A 17,198-nucleotide genomic window follows, 5' to 3' on the forward strand; every position below is an offset into this window, starting at 1 on the left:
TAATATTACACAGGACATTGTAAAGACATTATCTATTTCACTTTTCATATACTCGCTGGTTGTGTTGTTGTTGTTGTTGTTGCTGCTGACACCCGTGGTGTTGTTGTTGTTGTTGCTGACAAACATGGTATTGGTTGAATACGTCTTAATGGATATGTAGCTGGTGGCAGTTTTCTGCAGGCCCAGGTGTCTTGCTGCTGCTGCTGTAGATTCAACTCTTCGGGTTTCCACGTTTTGTTGTCAAAATGCAGGTTATCTAATTGTCTTGTAATATGTTTAAAATCCTCATATGATTTAATGTCTTTCTTTAACAGATCAAGTTTTCTTTGAAATTCTATTACTCTATGTATGTACTCGATGGGATTCATATTACTACTAACTATGTCCTATGTAGAATGTCACATTTTATGTCAAGCAACATCTTGACTAACACATTACTGCCACGTTCTGCGTCGAATGTCACGTCCTGCGTTGAATGTCACATAACTGTCACGTTCTACGTCGAATGTCACGTGACATTTCACGTTCTGCATCGAATGTCACGTCCTGCGTTGAATGTCACATAACTGTCACGTTCTACGTCGAATGTCACGTGACATTTCACGTTCTGCGTCGAATGTCACGTCCTGCGTCGAATGTCACGTTCTACGTCGAATGTCACGTTCTGCGTTGAATGTCACATAGCTGTCACGTTCTACGTCGAATGTCACGTGACATTTCACGTTCTGCGTCGAATGTCACGTCCTGCGTCGAATGTCACGTGACATTTCACGTTCTGCGTCGAATGTCACGTCCTGCGATGAATGTCACATAACTGTCACGTTCTACGTCGAATGTCACGTCCTGCGTCGAATGTCACGTGACATTTCACGTTCTACGTCAAATGTCACGTCCTGTCTCGAATGTCACGTTCTATGTCGGATGTCACGTTCTATTAGGCACTGTATGGACAAGAAGAAGAAGAAGAATAATGTTCATACTGATCGTTGACATGGCTTCTGTGTGTCACCTACGCTTTCATTTGACACCTCATACGTCAAAATCGTGCCAATAGCAACAAAGATACATTTTAGCGCCCATTTGGCAATGCTGCCACCTTTGTTTTTTGTGTCCCCGTCTCCTCCCCGTTCCAACGAGCCCTCGTACGTCACGATCGGACCAATAGAAACAAAGATATGACGTAATGACCTTTTGGCATGCTCCGATGCGCACGGCACATACTGCGTTCAACCCCATTTTTCATCCCCTTTCCAACGAGCCCTCGTACGTCATCCTACGTTAAGCCGTTTGGAACTTACGACCGGGGGTTGCGATTTTAAGGGATGCGATTTAGGGGATGTGCTCAGATATACATAGTATATCTACTATACTGTTTTTACTAGAGATGTGTAGTTCACCATCGAAATAGTTCAAGTGAACGATTCTTTCAACTGAACTAATTGAACTAGTTCATTAATTTTCATAGAACTAGTTCATTGCGAACGATTTGCATTATAAACTGTGTCTCAAGTTCTAAAGAAGAAAGAAAGTAATGAATGAATGAGATCATATATTTATTATTTTGTGAATGGAATGGACTGACTAGTTTAAAAAAGAAATGCTGATTAGCGATTAGCCTAACAACAGATAATAATTCTTATGAACGTGACAATAACATAAACAGTTTTATTTTAATGTCATAATGGTTCGGATCTTATGCCCATGTATTGGCTTTTGGCTTGGATGTTGCCATGCTGTGTTGTTTCTTAGATTGTAATTTTGAAATAAAAATTTTTAGTTGTGGTTAAAATGATTGATGCATTTACATAAAATACATATAATTTTATGTAAAAGTGAGAATGAAAATGTGTTATTTAATGTTCCTAGAAAATTCACTGATTTTTTTTTGGAAAGGTTCTTTTAGAAATAACCTAATTATAGATACCTATGAGTTTAAATATACGTAAACATAAAAATAAATCATACCTGAACCATATTTATATTTAAAATGGTTAATAAAAAACAAATCTTAATAATTTTTTGCAAATAAAAAAAATGTTACTTTTGGATGATCTATTTGAGAAATACATCTAAACTAAAACTTCATAAACTACCTAAAGCATAAAACAATCTAAAATACTTAACAAAAACTACAGATTTTCGTTTAAAAACATAATTTTTCGAACTCTATCGGCTTCTAATCTACTTCTTCTATCAGTCAGGATTTGACCAGCTTTGGAAAAATGACGCTCACACGGTACTGATGTGGCTATTAAGCATAAACGTTTTTTAATTAATTCAAATAACCTGGGATAGACTTTTGATCGTTCCTTCCACCAACTTAACGGATTTTCATTCCTGGCTAATAGCGGTTCATTCATATATTTGTCCAGTTCAATTATTCCGGCTGCAAGCAGATTATCAGAAGCACTTACGCTTTTTACTTCCCGATCAAAGTCGTCCCAAAGGTCTGTCTTAATTTTCTTGCTTTTGGGTTCATCCTGAAGGAGTGGCATTTCTTCTTGACTATTATCTGAGGTAAGCTTAATGGCACCGACTTCACTTGTTAATTGTTCATAGGCTATTTTAAATTTATTTTCATCGAAAAATCCATACTTTTTGTATCGAGGATCTAAAATGGTAGCTTGACATGCTAAATCATTGGCTTCATAAATTTGAAATCTTTTTTCAATTTGCTCGATTAATTTTTGCACCATTTTATTGACTTGCTCAGGTGCATTTTCTTCAACTAAACTATCACGGGACAAATAAATCTTTTTCCTTATAATTTTAACCAAAGGAATGATTTTTGCTAATGTAACGGTCTTTTCCGCACAAATTTCATTAGTGACATCTAGAAACAATTTCAATATTCGACCAGCATACTGAATAATTCTCCAGTCATGAGTTGCTAAAGACGCATCCAAATCATTTCCTAAAATGGCTAATGTAGAAATTATGGCTTCTTTGATTTCCAAAAAACGTGACAGCATTTCATATGTGGAATTCCACCGAGTAACATCTTGTTTTAATTTTAACGCTGGCAAATTCATCTGCTCTTGGGTTTGCTTTAGCTTGGTAAGGCCCTGTGAGCTTCTTTTAAAAAACTCGACTACTGATTTGACTTTTTTTATTGTCTCCTCAATTTCCTTTATACCTTCTTGAACAGCTAAATTCAGGGTATGTGCAAAACACGATAAATGGCTCCACTGGCAACGCCGCACTGCTGCTACAATGTTAGCCGCATTGTCGGTTGTACAAGCAGTAATTTTATTTTCTAAACCAAATTCTTTCACTACATCCAATAAAAATTTCGATAAATTTTCAGCAGTATGTCGTTCACCGTAATTTACACAATCTAATAAACCCGAAGACAATTGAAAATCCTCACTGAAAAAATGAACGGTAACAGCAATAAAACTCTCGTTATTAACAGAGGTCCATAAGTCTGTTGTTAAATTCACAGCACTGGCACTTTTTAAACGGTTTTTTAACTTTTCTAGTTCTGAAAGATATAGATTTGGTATAAGACTTTCTGCTATGGTTTTCCTTGTGGGCAAAGAATATCCAGGATTTAGCATTTTGACAAACTTTTTAAATTCGATATCCTCCACTATAGAGATAGGCTGGTACTCTTTGACAATCATCCTAACTAACTGTAAATCCAAATTTTTTGCTTTTTGACTGGGAACGGGTCGAATTACATAGTCCCTGATAGAAACAAGGGGAGTAGGAGCAGGCTTTTTCTTAAGAATTACAACTGCTTTCTCTTCATCTTCCCCTACTTGTCCTACTAGCGAAACTGATTTTGACGTTGAAGGTTGAGGTTCTTGAAATGTATTTTCTGATTTTTCGGGTCCTTTTTCTATGTATCTTTCAACATTGAGATATTTGAGATTGATAGCAGGGTGTTTCATTTTTAAATGTCTTGATAAATTTCCCAGTGAACCACTTGAAATACTAATATCACATGAACAGTAATTACACTTTGCAGATTTTTTATTTGTATCGTTTTTCTCGAAATGATCCCATAAAAAACTTCTATTTCGTCTGTTACTCATTTTTTGGGATTGATTAAGAAAATAAATTATTATAAAGAAAAACTAACTAATCATAAAATAATTTAAAACATTTAAACCTAAACATAGAATCGAAAGAAATCGTTCCGAACCCGAACTACTTGTACGGTAGTGAAAGACTGACTGAAAACCAAAGGAGCTTGTGTGATGATTGAGACGAGACATCTCTCAACCAGTTATGTTAGCGTTGGATTTCGATTTCGGTCCTACAAATAGTTCTTTCGCGAACTAGTTCACTGAACTAGTTCATTTTTGTGAAATAGTTCTCTTGAACTAGTTCGTCTAAAAGAACTAATAAGCACACCTCTAGTTTTTACTTACATGGAAAATTATTATTACAATAAATGTTCGAAATGGCCACCACTTGCATAGATACACGCGTTTATTCGACGAATCCAATTATTCTTAATATTATAAGTATGTAAATTATGTCTGATTATTTCAGCAGCATCAAAAATTCGTTGTCGCAATTGAGCTTCTGTTTTAATTTCATCCTGGTTGTCGTATACTAATGATTTTAGATGTCCCCAAAAATAAAAGTCCATAACATTGCATTCTGGTGTTCTGGGTGGCCACAGAACGTGTCCATTTCTACCGATCCAACGACGAGGAAAAGTGATGTCGAGGAAATCTTTAATATGTCTCGTAAAATGTGCTGGAGCCCCGTCATGAAGAAACCACATTTCAGAGCGTATTTGTAACGGAACGTCTTCAAGAAGTATCGGTAGAACATGCTGCAAAAAATTTAAATAGGATTCTCCATTCAATCTTCTGGGAAGTTCGTACGGTCCAATCAGACGATTACCAATAATCCCAGCCCATAAATTTATACTAAATTGTTTTTGAAAATTTGTCCTACGTATAGCATACGGGTTTTCATCACTCCACACGTGAAAATTGTGAAAATTAAACACACATTTCTCGTAAAACAAGCTTCATCTACACACAACAATTTTCACGGAAATTCGGGTTCTCTGGCGATTTTGTTTTGAAACCATCTACAAAATCTTAATCTTCGAGGTAAATCGCCTTGGTGTAAATCTTGCACTCGTTGGTAATGGTAAGGATGTAACAGTTGTTCCGTAAATGTCTTGTGAACAATGTTTTTTGAAATGCCAACCATTCTAGCCACAGATCGAGTACTTACTCTTGGATTATTACTGACTATATCCAAAATCACATCTTCTGCATTTAGTCTACGGTTACTTCGTGTTCTACCGCTAGTTTTTTTAGGTATCACACAACCCGTATCTAATAACCTTTGGGACACGTTCACAAAACTTCGGGCATTAGGATGTCGTCGTTCGGGTTAGCGTTCAACATAAAGTCTAACAGCCCTATTACTGTCACAGTGGGCTTCACCGTACGTAATTAACATATCGTGATACTCGCCAATCGAAAACATGACAATACTATTTATTCTTGAGCTACGGGTAATTACAACTGTTTACAAATAATGTACTGTTTCTGTATCAAAATAAATTAAACTATCGCAATCTGCCCATACCTTTTGGAGCGCAACGTTGCCGGATGCATTTGCTTTTCTGTGGACACTAATCAAATGGATTAAATTTAATATATATATATTTTTTTTGAAAACGGTTGACTTTATAAAAAAATGTTATAAGACTTTTTTGTTTTAAATGCTACACTCAGCCCATACCTTTAAGGAACGCACTATTTTCCAGGACACCCTGTATATATATATATATATATATATATATATATATATATATATATATATATATATATATATATATATATATATAAAAGATTGTGAGTAATTCAAACTTATTTTTGTTGATTTGATCCATTTGTAACTTATACTAGTTTGCTTATACCTTATAGGAATAGCTTATTAAAATATTGAATTTATTTTTTTTTTATATTTTCAGCCCATTTTCCTCAACAGAACTTTAACCTATATGAAAGATAGGATGTCAAGAACTCACAAAGGAAGACGGGGTTTTAAAGTAGATACTTTATTGGACAAGGTGATCGCTAAAAAAGACTCTATGACAATTCAGCCTGGTTACATAAACCTAACATTTCTAGGTTTTAACAATAAATCTTTGGATTATGAGGCTCAGTTAGCTCAAGTCGAAACAGTGCTATTAAAGATTAGTCACAAGAAACGTAAAGATAGTTCTTCCCCTAGTATGCAGGTGGTCTTGGGAACAGCTGATGTGCCCATTAATCCAGATGATCAACATCTACCTCTAACTTCACCAACAATCAGTATCCCTACCGAATCATTTAATCCATCCAGTGGACCTTTGGTAAAGTCATTTATTTTGTTGTTTAGAGTTAAGGTAGTGCCAGATAAAGAGGTGGAGGATGAACCGGCTTCAAAGAAAAGAAAATCTAATGGAATCACAGATAATTCCAAACTGTATGGTGCAGAACTTACTATTTATGATAAGCATAATAGGTGTTACTTAAGCGATGGAGATTATGACATTGTTGTACATGATGTGTCTCCAAATTCTAAAAATTCTATGAAGAAACATTCCAGTTGGGAAAATCTACAAGATCTATCAGAAGCATGTGACAATCTGGAAGCTTTTATGAATGGTGCAGTGCTTAAATTTAAACTTAACTGGTCTCCTAAAGCATATGATAAATATGTAGATAGACCACAGGCTTATCCCCTGATTGATAATAAGGAAAACATACCTCTTGCTGTAAATGGCAGTACTGAGGAAAAGTTACAAATTGTATACCAATTTGTTTATAACAATAATTCCCGTCAGCAGACTGAAGCCTGTGAAGACTTACATTGTCCTTGGTGCAGTTTAAACTGCAACCAATTGTATACTCTACTTAAACATTTAAAACTTTGCCATTCAAGATTTACATTCACTTACGTTCCAATACCTGTAGGAGCTAGAATCGATGTAGCTATAAACGAAATGTATGATGGTTCCTATACTGGCTCTCCACATGACTTAATATCACAACCAACAGTTTGTGCTTTCTCGAGAAATGGGCCAGTCCGTCGTGCTTCAGTAACACATATCTTAGTATGTCATCCAAAAAGGTTAAAACCAAGTCTCTCTGAATTTTTAGAATTGGATGATTGTGAATTTGATGGACAACGGCCTTTCATTACAGGACATAACAGATTGTACCACCATACAACCACCTGCCTACCTATTTACCCTAAAGAAATGGATGTCGATTCAGAAGGAGAAAATGATCCTGAATGGTTACAAAATAAGACCAGAATGATGATTGATGAATTCACAGATGTGAATGAAGGAGAAAAAGAACTGATGAAGATGTGGAACTTACATGTAATGAAATATGGATTTGTAGGTGACTGTCAAATCCCGTTAGCTTGCCAAATGTTTGTTCAACATAAAGGTAAAGAACTGCTTTTAAAAAATTTGTATCGAAATTTCGTAGTACATATGACAAGCCTCTTTGATTTTGGACTCGTAAGTGCGGTTTGTATGTACACTACTCTTCAAAAACTACAAGAACTTGTAGGTGATACTGGTCCAATACGTAATATTCTCAAGCAATCCAGAGAAGCCCAATTGGATAATTGGTCAAGAACTGGAAATGTTGTTGAAAAATGTAGCTCTTTGAAAACTCCAACTGCCGGAAGAAAGGCTGGCAATGTAGGCGTTCAAAGAAGAAAAGGCGCACCTACTCCCCAATGTGATACTATCACAAGAAGAAAATCAGTTTGTGGAGAGACATCACGAAAGAGACTAAATTTGACTGTAAATAAAGGTGACCAAAAATCTAGTTAATAAGAGTAAGTTTATATAGTTAGTTTGACAGACAATATATAAAGTCTTTTACATCTACCAAAAATATGCACATTTTATTCATCTAGAAATTTATATTTGTTTATTTTCTGTAAATTTTACTGTTTTTGCTACTACTGATGAAATGTTCCGCTATTATTTTACAATATTGGTAAGTTGATATTATTAAGTTTGTTGCAACACGCAATTTTCGTACGGCCCAGAATAACGGTAATTCGAAAAGAATTACACACGATTGATTACACGAAACTGTCACTGGACAATCGCAGGATTGTTTACCGCGCAGGAGAATTGCCGTTCTTCCTTCTTTCGGTACCCTGTCCGATTATCGAACGTTGGCGATCATATTGGCAATAATAACTTTGTTTACGGCGGTTCTAAATAAATTATCGGTGGTCTCTTGATACCATTCTCGGAGATTTCGGAGCCGGGATGTTCTTGGGCCTGGGCCTCTCCTTCCGGCGATCTTACTCTGTATTATTAGGTGTAGAAGGTTATACCTCTCTGTGCTCTTTTTCATTCGATGTAAAACTATGTCATTTATTATTCGATCAACCCAACTTATCCGCAATACCCGTCGATAAATCCACATCTCAAAGGCCTCATATTTTTTCATTAATGTCTCTGTAAGGGTCAAGCTATCCATATCATACAGCAATGTGGAGAATATGTAGCAGCGTATTGATCTGATTTTAAGGTTTAACATAATATCTCTATTAATTAGAATTTTCTTTAATTTATAGAACGCGGCTCTGCCTTTTTTAATGCGTATTCTTATTTCTTTATTTATATCCCAGTGGTCGTTAACGTTTGCGCCCAAATAGGTAATATTGTAAACTCTTTCTAACTCTATTCCATACGCTCTGATGTTCGTTGGTTGTAACTCCGTTTTGCTGGCAACCATAAGTTTTTTCTTATAAGTATTAAGCTTTAGCTCATATTCATCACATGCTTCGGTTACCCTGTTTATAAGTCGTTGCAGGTCTTCTTCATTGGAGGCAATAAGTACTGTGTCGTCTGCATATCTGAGATTGTTGACATTAATTTCGTTGATTTTAAATGACTGTATCTTCAACTAAGGTTTCTTTGAAAATAAATTCGGAGTAGATATTAAAAAGTAGAGGCGATAGAATACATCCTTGCCTCACTCCACGTCGTATTTCCACTGCTTCCATCGTGTTTCCATCCAGATTTAATAAATTATTTAGGAAAAGTTTTCATTTATTTTATTTCATAAATGTATAAAAAATTTATGTTACGTGGATTAGGTTTTGTCTTATTTTGTCCAGTTAACATCCGTTCGACGTATACGAAGAATGTTTCAAAATTTTGTAGTAAAAACAGTAGTTTCTAAGTAAATAACAAATGGATATTAGAACACTTAAACTTAACTTCCTGAGTGCTCAATTTTTGGAAGATGTGTTGTATAGTATTCGAATACAGAGTATCTAAAAATGGTTTTCCATTTCTATGTTTACTACTGACATTTACTGCCTATATATTACTGCCAAAGTAGAAAAATCAAACATCTACGATTTATTTATATCATCGCATCACGTAGAGTGTTTGGAACGAAACTTAGCCATGTCTTTATCTACTTTATTCATTACAGCTACATACGATGTGATCAATTTATATAATACAGTGTAATAGGGTTAAATACTATCTTCTACACTTATTATATTGTCGGTATTTCTGATCTATTCTGACTAATCTAATCATCGTTTCTCCAAGTGCTGAATAATTGCTCGTTAATTCCAAGTGCTCTTATAGCTTGGTAAAGATGTCTTCTTATCATCCAATCGTAAGTTTGTTTAAAGGCGATGAGGAGGAAGATATTTAATTTTCCTTTGCAAGAAATGTATACAAAATTAACTCGGAATTCTATAAGTTGATCACGTGTATGATACGGTTCGATTTAAATAAGGCTCATTAAATGACATATTACGAAAAATGAAATATTTTTGTAAGAAGATAAAAGTCATCCAATATCATGTAAATATTTTTGTAGAAATGCTTCTAGGTAAGCCTTTTACATAACTTTTACTTCAGAATAAACTAAGTGTAAATTGGTTAGAATATCAAAACTAAATGTATATCAGATATAACATTGTTACGATATTACTTTATTTTACGTATATATCAGTACTTTTGTAGTTTAAATAATATAAGATTTTCATCACGTAATTATCCCCTCAGTAATTAAAGACAGTCTCTATAAATCTTAAAATTGTTTAAAATTTTAAACAAGGAAACGCTAATATCTTGCATTAATTCAACTATAAAACACCCCTTAACAATATCAATGTCTATTATAACGTTAGATTTACTAGTTTAAAGCTAAATCTACTTCGTAAAGGAAATTCTGTTAATCTGAAAACAAACGGAAAGCGATTTTATTCCACTTAATGCTGTATCCTTTTGCAGTTAGCGTATGTTTTGCTCTGTCTCAAACCCTACATCCGGTTTTAGTTCTTAAAAATCATCGTACAACTGTCCCTTTGGTCCTAGAGGGTTAAAGCCACTTCTCCTCTTACCGATTAGGTGGCATGTCGTCTTTATGAACGCCATTATACCCCACATTGTGATTCGTTTTGGCGGAATAGTTGGTCTAAACGTTATCACACCCGTGATGAATTGGAAGAATAACAAAATTCAAGCGTCAGTTGTTGTTTCATTCGTAGACAGACGTTGATTAATACCAAAAACTGAAGTACAATCATTGTTCTTCTCAGTGAGTGAGTAAGACAATTTTATAACTATTTCACCTGGATAGAATGGCCATAATAGCAATATTCGAGCCTTGTTTCCTTATCTTCAATTTTTTGTAGACATACGATGAGTACTAGAATTGCCAGAATAGCAAGGTTCCAATCTTAGTTGCGATAAGTACCGGAACCTACAAATCTGAAACACAATTGTCTTTCTCACGGACAGGTAGAGTAGCAACTTATATGCAGCGAGCCAAAAGCTAGAAGGAAGGAAAACTAATGCGAAACTAATGAATGAAGCTGTGAGTGTTGTGATAGTCGTTCCTTATAATTATTCATTCAAATTAAGACGTAATTTTTCTTAATAGTGAACTGAGGTGTTCATCCGTAAATCTATTTCTGACACAGCTTAAAGATTGAAAAAACTGCCGCCCCCAATTAATGGTAGTGGTTGTTGTAGATTCATTTGATTACAGAAATTATCTGATAATGTCTGAAAAATCATACAATGAATTGTTGTCTTAAGTGACACCTATACTACAAAACTTCCCCATGATTAACTACAATCAGATACTTCGCCGAAGGTAAAACTCAAAGAAGTTTACAGTATTGTAGTCTAATATCTAGGCAAACTTTGGAAAGGAATATTAGAGAGATGCGAAGCTATTTACAGTGCATTAAAAACACGGTTTTATATGACGAGCCAAGTAAAAAATATGACAGACTTAACGAGCCAAGTAAAAAATATAACAGACTTAACGAACCAGGCTCGTCGGTATTTAAAACCGCGGTATTGCAATAATACACTGACGAGCTTTAGGGATGTTTTAAAACTTCATGAACCTTAGGAATACATATGCCCGAAAAAAAAATTACTGAATTCAATATAAAGTATTACAAATTACGTAAGTACACAAAATTATTTTGACTTTGTTTTGCTATGAGAACGCACTGCAGACAGATACAATGATTTCAGTAATGTCGGATTTCCTAGTTTTGTTCGTAGATTGACGTCACCAATGAGTGAGTCGGGTTCATGAAATTTTGTAAGAGTAATACCGACGAGCCAAAAACTGCGGTTTCACTCGACTGTCAATCATGGCTTTACCAATGAAAACGTATTTTGATTTTGCTTATTTGAGTTGGAGAAAGTTTAGATGTTTCATTTTATTGTATTTCTCTGTTCAGGATGTTGGCGATCATCATGACAAGTCACAGTTGATTGACTGTTACTAAGTTGCTTACAGTTCAATAATTCTCGCGTTGAAAAGGCTCTTTAGTGTTTGTCTTACTGGATATCCTCTTCTGCCATTTTCCGTGTAGAAACAATTGAAAGACTCTATTCCGTTTCACAAGACACAATTCTTTTCGTATTTAGTACTAGAGAAAGTGATCCGTAGTGTAGAGATATATGTCTACTTTAGTATCTTAGTATGAAGTTTCGCCTTCGCTGATAGATTTTCATTTTTTAGAAAGACCCAAATGATAAATGATAAGCTTAAAGTAGGAAAGTACTTACAGTAGAAGCTCTTTATTCGCGGGGTATATGTTCAGTAGATATGCCGCGGATACAGATACCGTGAATATGGAATGGTAATTCATATGGGATTTAATAACAGGTTGAGGCAATGGTGTAATTTTCTCCTGCTTTAGATGCTCCTGCCATAGATGTATCCATTTTCATAAAGAAATCACAAAGCTCATTTGCCATTACTAAACCTTCACTAAGATTTTTCTAATTAAATATCACGTTTCCAGTGCTTGTTTAACCCTATTCTTCAGTAAGTTGTGAATTTAACATTTCCTCCAAGTCGGTTTCAGTCAAATCTTGGGATTCAAGCAACTTAATCTCCACTCCTATTCCACTCGCAATTTCGTCAATGGATTCAGTTTAAGTTTGACCTTGCACATATTCTTCCCCATTTTCCGCAGTCAGAACAGGTCACAGTTTTTTCCAGCATGATTTCAATGTGTATGGCTTCAGTTCTTGCAATGATTCTTTTATGTTTACGATGCATTTTGCGATGTCAAATTTCTTCCAGCATTCCATAACATTAAAATCAGGATCACATTCCATATTTTCATTATCATTTTGAAAGTTCGTCTAATGTAATAGAGCTTAAAGGCCTGGATTATTCCTTGACCCACAGGTTGAAGCAAAGCCGTCGTATTGGAAGGTAAAAGTGTCAATTTTATATTTGGTTGTATAGCTTAGTTCACGAGGATGACCTGGTGCATTATCCAAAACTAGAACCTGCTTTAAAGTCTAAAATATGTGATTTAAAATAAGTTTCAACTTCAGAAACAAAACAATTTCGGAATTAGTTACAAAAAATAGCACTTGTAACCCACGTTTCTTATTAGCACGCCAAAACACTGGCAGGTTATCCTTGTTTTGATTTTTTAACGTACGAGGGAGGATGTAAAGATCTATAAAGCATCAATGGTTTAATAACACAATGTCCAGATACATTAGAACAATGCAGGAGGGTAATGATATCCTTTGCTGCCTTAAACCCAGGGGCAGACTTTACGCTTTTGTTTTATTTGGCATTCTCTTTCAAAACAGTACAGTTTCGTCCACATGAAATACTTGTATACCAGGTTCGCAATTTTTTCCGGATATCATTTTGCTGCAGCAGTGTCTGCAGATGCAGCTTCTCCAACGATTTTAATAATATGCAATTGTCGCACCTTAAATTTATTGAACCAATCTTCCGATGCTTGAAATCCTCCATCTGTACATTCCCCACTACCACCAGGTTCTTTAAAATGTGCGTAAAGACTCTTTGCCTTCTCCCGGACCATTGGACCACTCAGAGGCACCCTTTTTTAGTTTCAGTCTTGGATCCTTAATGACAACGTCACTTCCATTTTTCTATTGCTGGATGACGAACAATTTTCGCAGACAGTGAAGTTGAAACTACGGACGACCTTATTTTATCTTCGGATTTCTTTTATCGATGGTACAGTTGATTCGTCTACGATTATGCTACGTCTTCTCTGTCCTTTTTTATGGCGTTGAATCGTGGACCTTGAACGAAGATATGTGCAGAAAACTGCAAGGAAAAATATTTGGAAAACGAGGTCCAGGAAGAAGAAGAACATCTTGGTTAAAGAACCTCAGAATCTGGTTCAATATAACGTATGTGCAGCTTTTCCGCGCTGCTGCAGATAAGATAAAGATTGCCATGATGATCGCCAACATTCGTAACGGATAGGCACATCAAGAAGAAGACAGTTGATTCGTTGGCATTTAATGAACGTGATATGGATGCAAACGATTCTCCAAGGCGTAAACGATCAAGCATTTCTATTTTCGTTTTAAGCGGTAACACTGATTTTTTTCGTATCGAAACTCGTTTTTCATTTTTTTCAGTCGACATTATACATTAGGAAGATGTGTTACTCGATCTCATTTTTTGTAACGAATTGAAAAGTAAAAATAAAACACGCAGTGCGACTCTTACCAAAGGACGGAATGTCCAATTGTGACAGAATGTAATACTTTATGTTTTAAGTAATAAGTTTATTTTTCCTAAACAATATGTTTATTTACATTCTAAAAAACACCGGTCGCGACGAACCAAACAAACAATGCCGATAGCTTTTGAAAGCACAATCTAGGCGTAGTTGTAATAAGGTTATGCGTTGACAAAGGATACCGAATGCTTTTTATTTAGGTATATATATTAACCGATGTACCGATTCGATCCGCGAATAAAGAAATCTTAAGGCTGTTTTATCAGTGCACCAAAACCTAGGGACAGTGTTTTCTCTGTTATTTACCGACAAAATGTCTCGAAATTTGGACACGTTATTTGAAATTATGTTGCCTTTAAACTGATGGTTTTACTTTTTTTATTTTTTTGAAACTTCTGTTGAAAAATTGGAATATACTGTTTAACGTTCTATTATAACCAAACTTTTTACGCCCATCACTCGAAAGAGTTTTTTTTTCTGTAATCGTTGATTTTTGTTTCACCTTTCTGTGTCCAGTAATAATCGAGAAAAGCGTGTTCCAACTTTAAAGAAAATTGCTAAAAAATACTGAAATATAATAGTGAAACGTGTTACTCATCATTGGCGCTTAGTTTCATCGTTATCGCCTTCGTGACGTCAAATCTCATGAACGTACGGTCAGTTAGTTCGTGTTAAAACTAATTTGAATGGAGAATAATGTATTTGTTTTCATTAAACTACCCGTCGGCCGGCGGCACTGAGTAAAGATGGTCTCGCGTAAGCAGTGTAGAAAAGTAAGTGATACGCCCATTTCAAATCGCAGTATGCTTGGACTGCTAAAACAGCCTTAAGCCGCGAATATAGGAATTGGAACGCATTTTTTTAATGAATTAAGTAATTACCTATATACAGATATCTTCGGTTCATGATTAGATTGTTCAAAGTGTCTAATATTTACAGGAACATACTTCTTAGAATACATGTTTAGGCTGATAAATAGATGAGAAAAGAAGAGAGAAGCAATAACCTCCTTTATAAAGCACAAAAAAAAACAATTTTGTCTCTGTATAGCAGATTCTTTGTGTGTCTGTATAGTTTTTAGTCGTGAAGGGTCCATTCTTCAAGCAATGAATTCTCGAACAATTCATATATATATATATATATATATATATATATATATATATATATATATATATATATATATATATATATATATATATGTATATATATATATATATATATATATATATATATATATATATTAATAGAAATTCGTTATTATACGTAGCGTATCTCAGGTTATTACTTGAAGGTCATCATCAATATGAAACCTCGTTTGCGATTTCATTATAGAATTTAATAATTTTGCACTGCTATGGAATGTTTGCGAATGTATCGACTTAATTATATTAAATAATTAGTATAATATATCTGATGTCAAAGGATCTAAGAAGGATAGGAAATATGTTATGGCATTATTTATTAGTACCTACCTAAATCAAAATTTGAGTAGAATAAAGACGATTGAAATGCGTAACAATACAGTGTTACAGCTTAAATTCTTAATTAAAAGACCATTTTTAATTGCCCAATTATAATATTTCGTAATAATTTATGAATTAGTTTTTTATTTTATTAAAAATGTTACTTAAATTTAACGCAAAATGATAGGAAATTACCTGAAATATCTGTTGTTTGCTTATTAAAATTCTGACAGTTTACATTAGAGAGCGCGATTACGAGATGTTTTCATTGATTGTTTCATTCATGTATATATTTCGCAGATATTCGATCGTTATTATAAGTATCTAAAAATTGTGACCAGCGTGTGAAAATCGTAATTCGATGAATTGACTCCATAGACACGCCAATAGGTCAAACATCTGTAATGAATTCGAATCTCTTAAGTGTCGTTTGGTTTCAAATTAACCAATTTTGATTTGCAATAACACACCAGAATATTAGCTTTTTCCTAACCAAACATATTCCAAATATGTTCAGGGCGACTGAAAATGTCTATAGTAAAATTCAGGTGAAGCTTCGCGTGCATTTCAACTGGACTACAAAAGACAGTGTTGCACTAGCCCTCATATACAGGTACATATTTAATTATATAATACTTCCATAATATATTAATATCTAATATGTTTATTCATTATGGTTTAAAATAATTTACGAATTAAAGTACAACTCATTAAATGAATTACCACAAAAACACATTTTGAATGGAAAATTGAACTTTACCGGATTTAAATAAGTATGTATAAATAAAAGAATAAGTATTTAGCGTCATCTACCGTTTAATTCACATTGCCCAATAGCCATCGCTTTTGTCTCGTGAATTTTGCTATAGTTGTATGCTTACTCAATATTTTAGGTCCCAAAATGGAAATATTAGGTAAAAGTTAAGAGTAAATTAATTTAAAGTATTTCGATTATTGACACATCTCACAATCGCGTTTCATTATTTTAGAGTTTCACTGTTAAACTTTTTTTTTATAAAAGTTAACGACTGGCTTTATATAATAATCCACGTTCTTCTATGTTAAGTGGCAATGCAGATGGGTTATAAAAAAATATCAAATGTGTTCTTTTTAAATACTCAGGTTAATTTTTTTACTTTTTACATTTGATTTTTACAAGTACGTATATGAAAACAAGTGCACATTCTTATCTAATTGTTGTAGATACTTGCGGACAAAATATTGCATACTTTATACATTATAATAGTATTTTGTTTATACCTTCTCTACTGAAAAATTATTAATAAAATCCTATCTTTATTTGGGTGTACGTTTTGTGGATGTGGTGTATCAAATTATATTTCCTACGATGTCAACGTACAGAATACTTATTTTACAATGTTTATTATTATTACTATAATCTTTTACATCAACGCAAAAAGTTTCACAAAAAAATTCCAATCTAAACCACTTGAAATAATCTACCTCATTATATCTGTACAATTGGCGGGTGAAGTAATTTTCTCTTATCTTTTGATAACAGCTTCTTTACAATTTTATTTAGCCTGGATTAGGGGAGACCCGGGGAATTCTGCGCACCTAAGGAAAATATATCATCAAAAATTTTACACGGTATAATACCGCGTAGCGCGAAATTACCCCTACACAGCTGCGCGTTATTCCCTGTAGGTGAGCAACCTAACTTAGCTTATCATTGTTCGTTAA

General features: G+C 34.2%; 1 protein-coding gene across 2 annotated transcripts in view; it reads left to right on the plus strand.

The window, feature by feature from the left end:
* Positions 1-15,180, plus strand: part of Su(z)12 (Polycomb protein Su(z)12) — a 33,496-nt gene extending 18,316 nt beyond the window's left edge. The window contains exons 3-4 of one of the 2 annotated variants that reach the window (XM_072537509.1): positions 5,954-7,824; positions 14,971-15,180. In XM_072537509.1, coding sequence (XP_072393610.1) covers positions 5,954-7,819 — 1,866 coding nt within the window. In that variant the 3' untranslated portion in view covers positions 7,820-7,824; positions 14,971-15,180. Of the gene's footprint in view, positions 1-5,953; positions 7,954-14,970 lie in introns of those variants that run through there. The other variant, XM_072537508.1, reaches the window with a different exon arrangement.
* The last annotated feature ends 2,018 nt before the right edge of the window (positions 15,181-17,198 follow it).

This window comes from Diabrotica undecimpunctata, chromosome 7 (genome assembly GCF_040954645.1).
Source record: "Diabrotica undecimpunctata isolate CICGRU chromosome 7, icDiaUnde3, whole genome shotgun sequence".
In the NCBI taxonomy this organism is placed as follows: domain Eukaryota; kingdom Metazoa; phylum Arthropoda; class Insecta; order Coleoptera; family Chrysomelidae; genus Diabrotica; species Diabrotica undecimpunctata.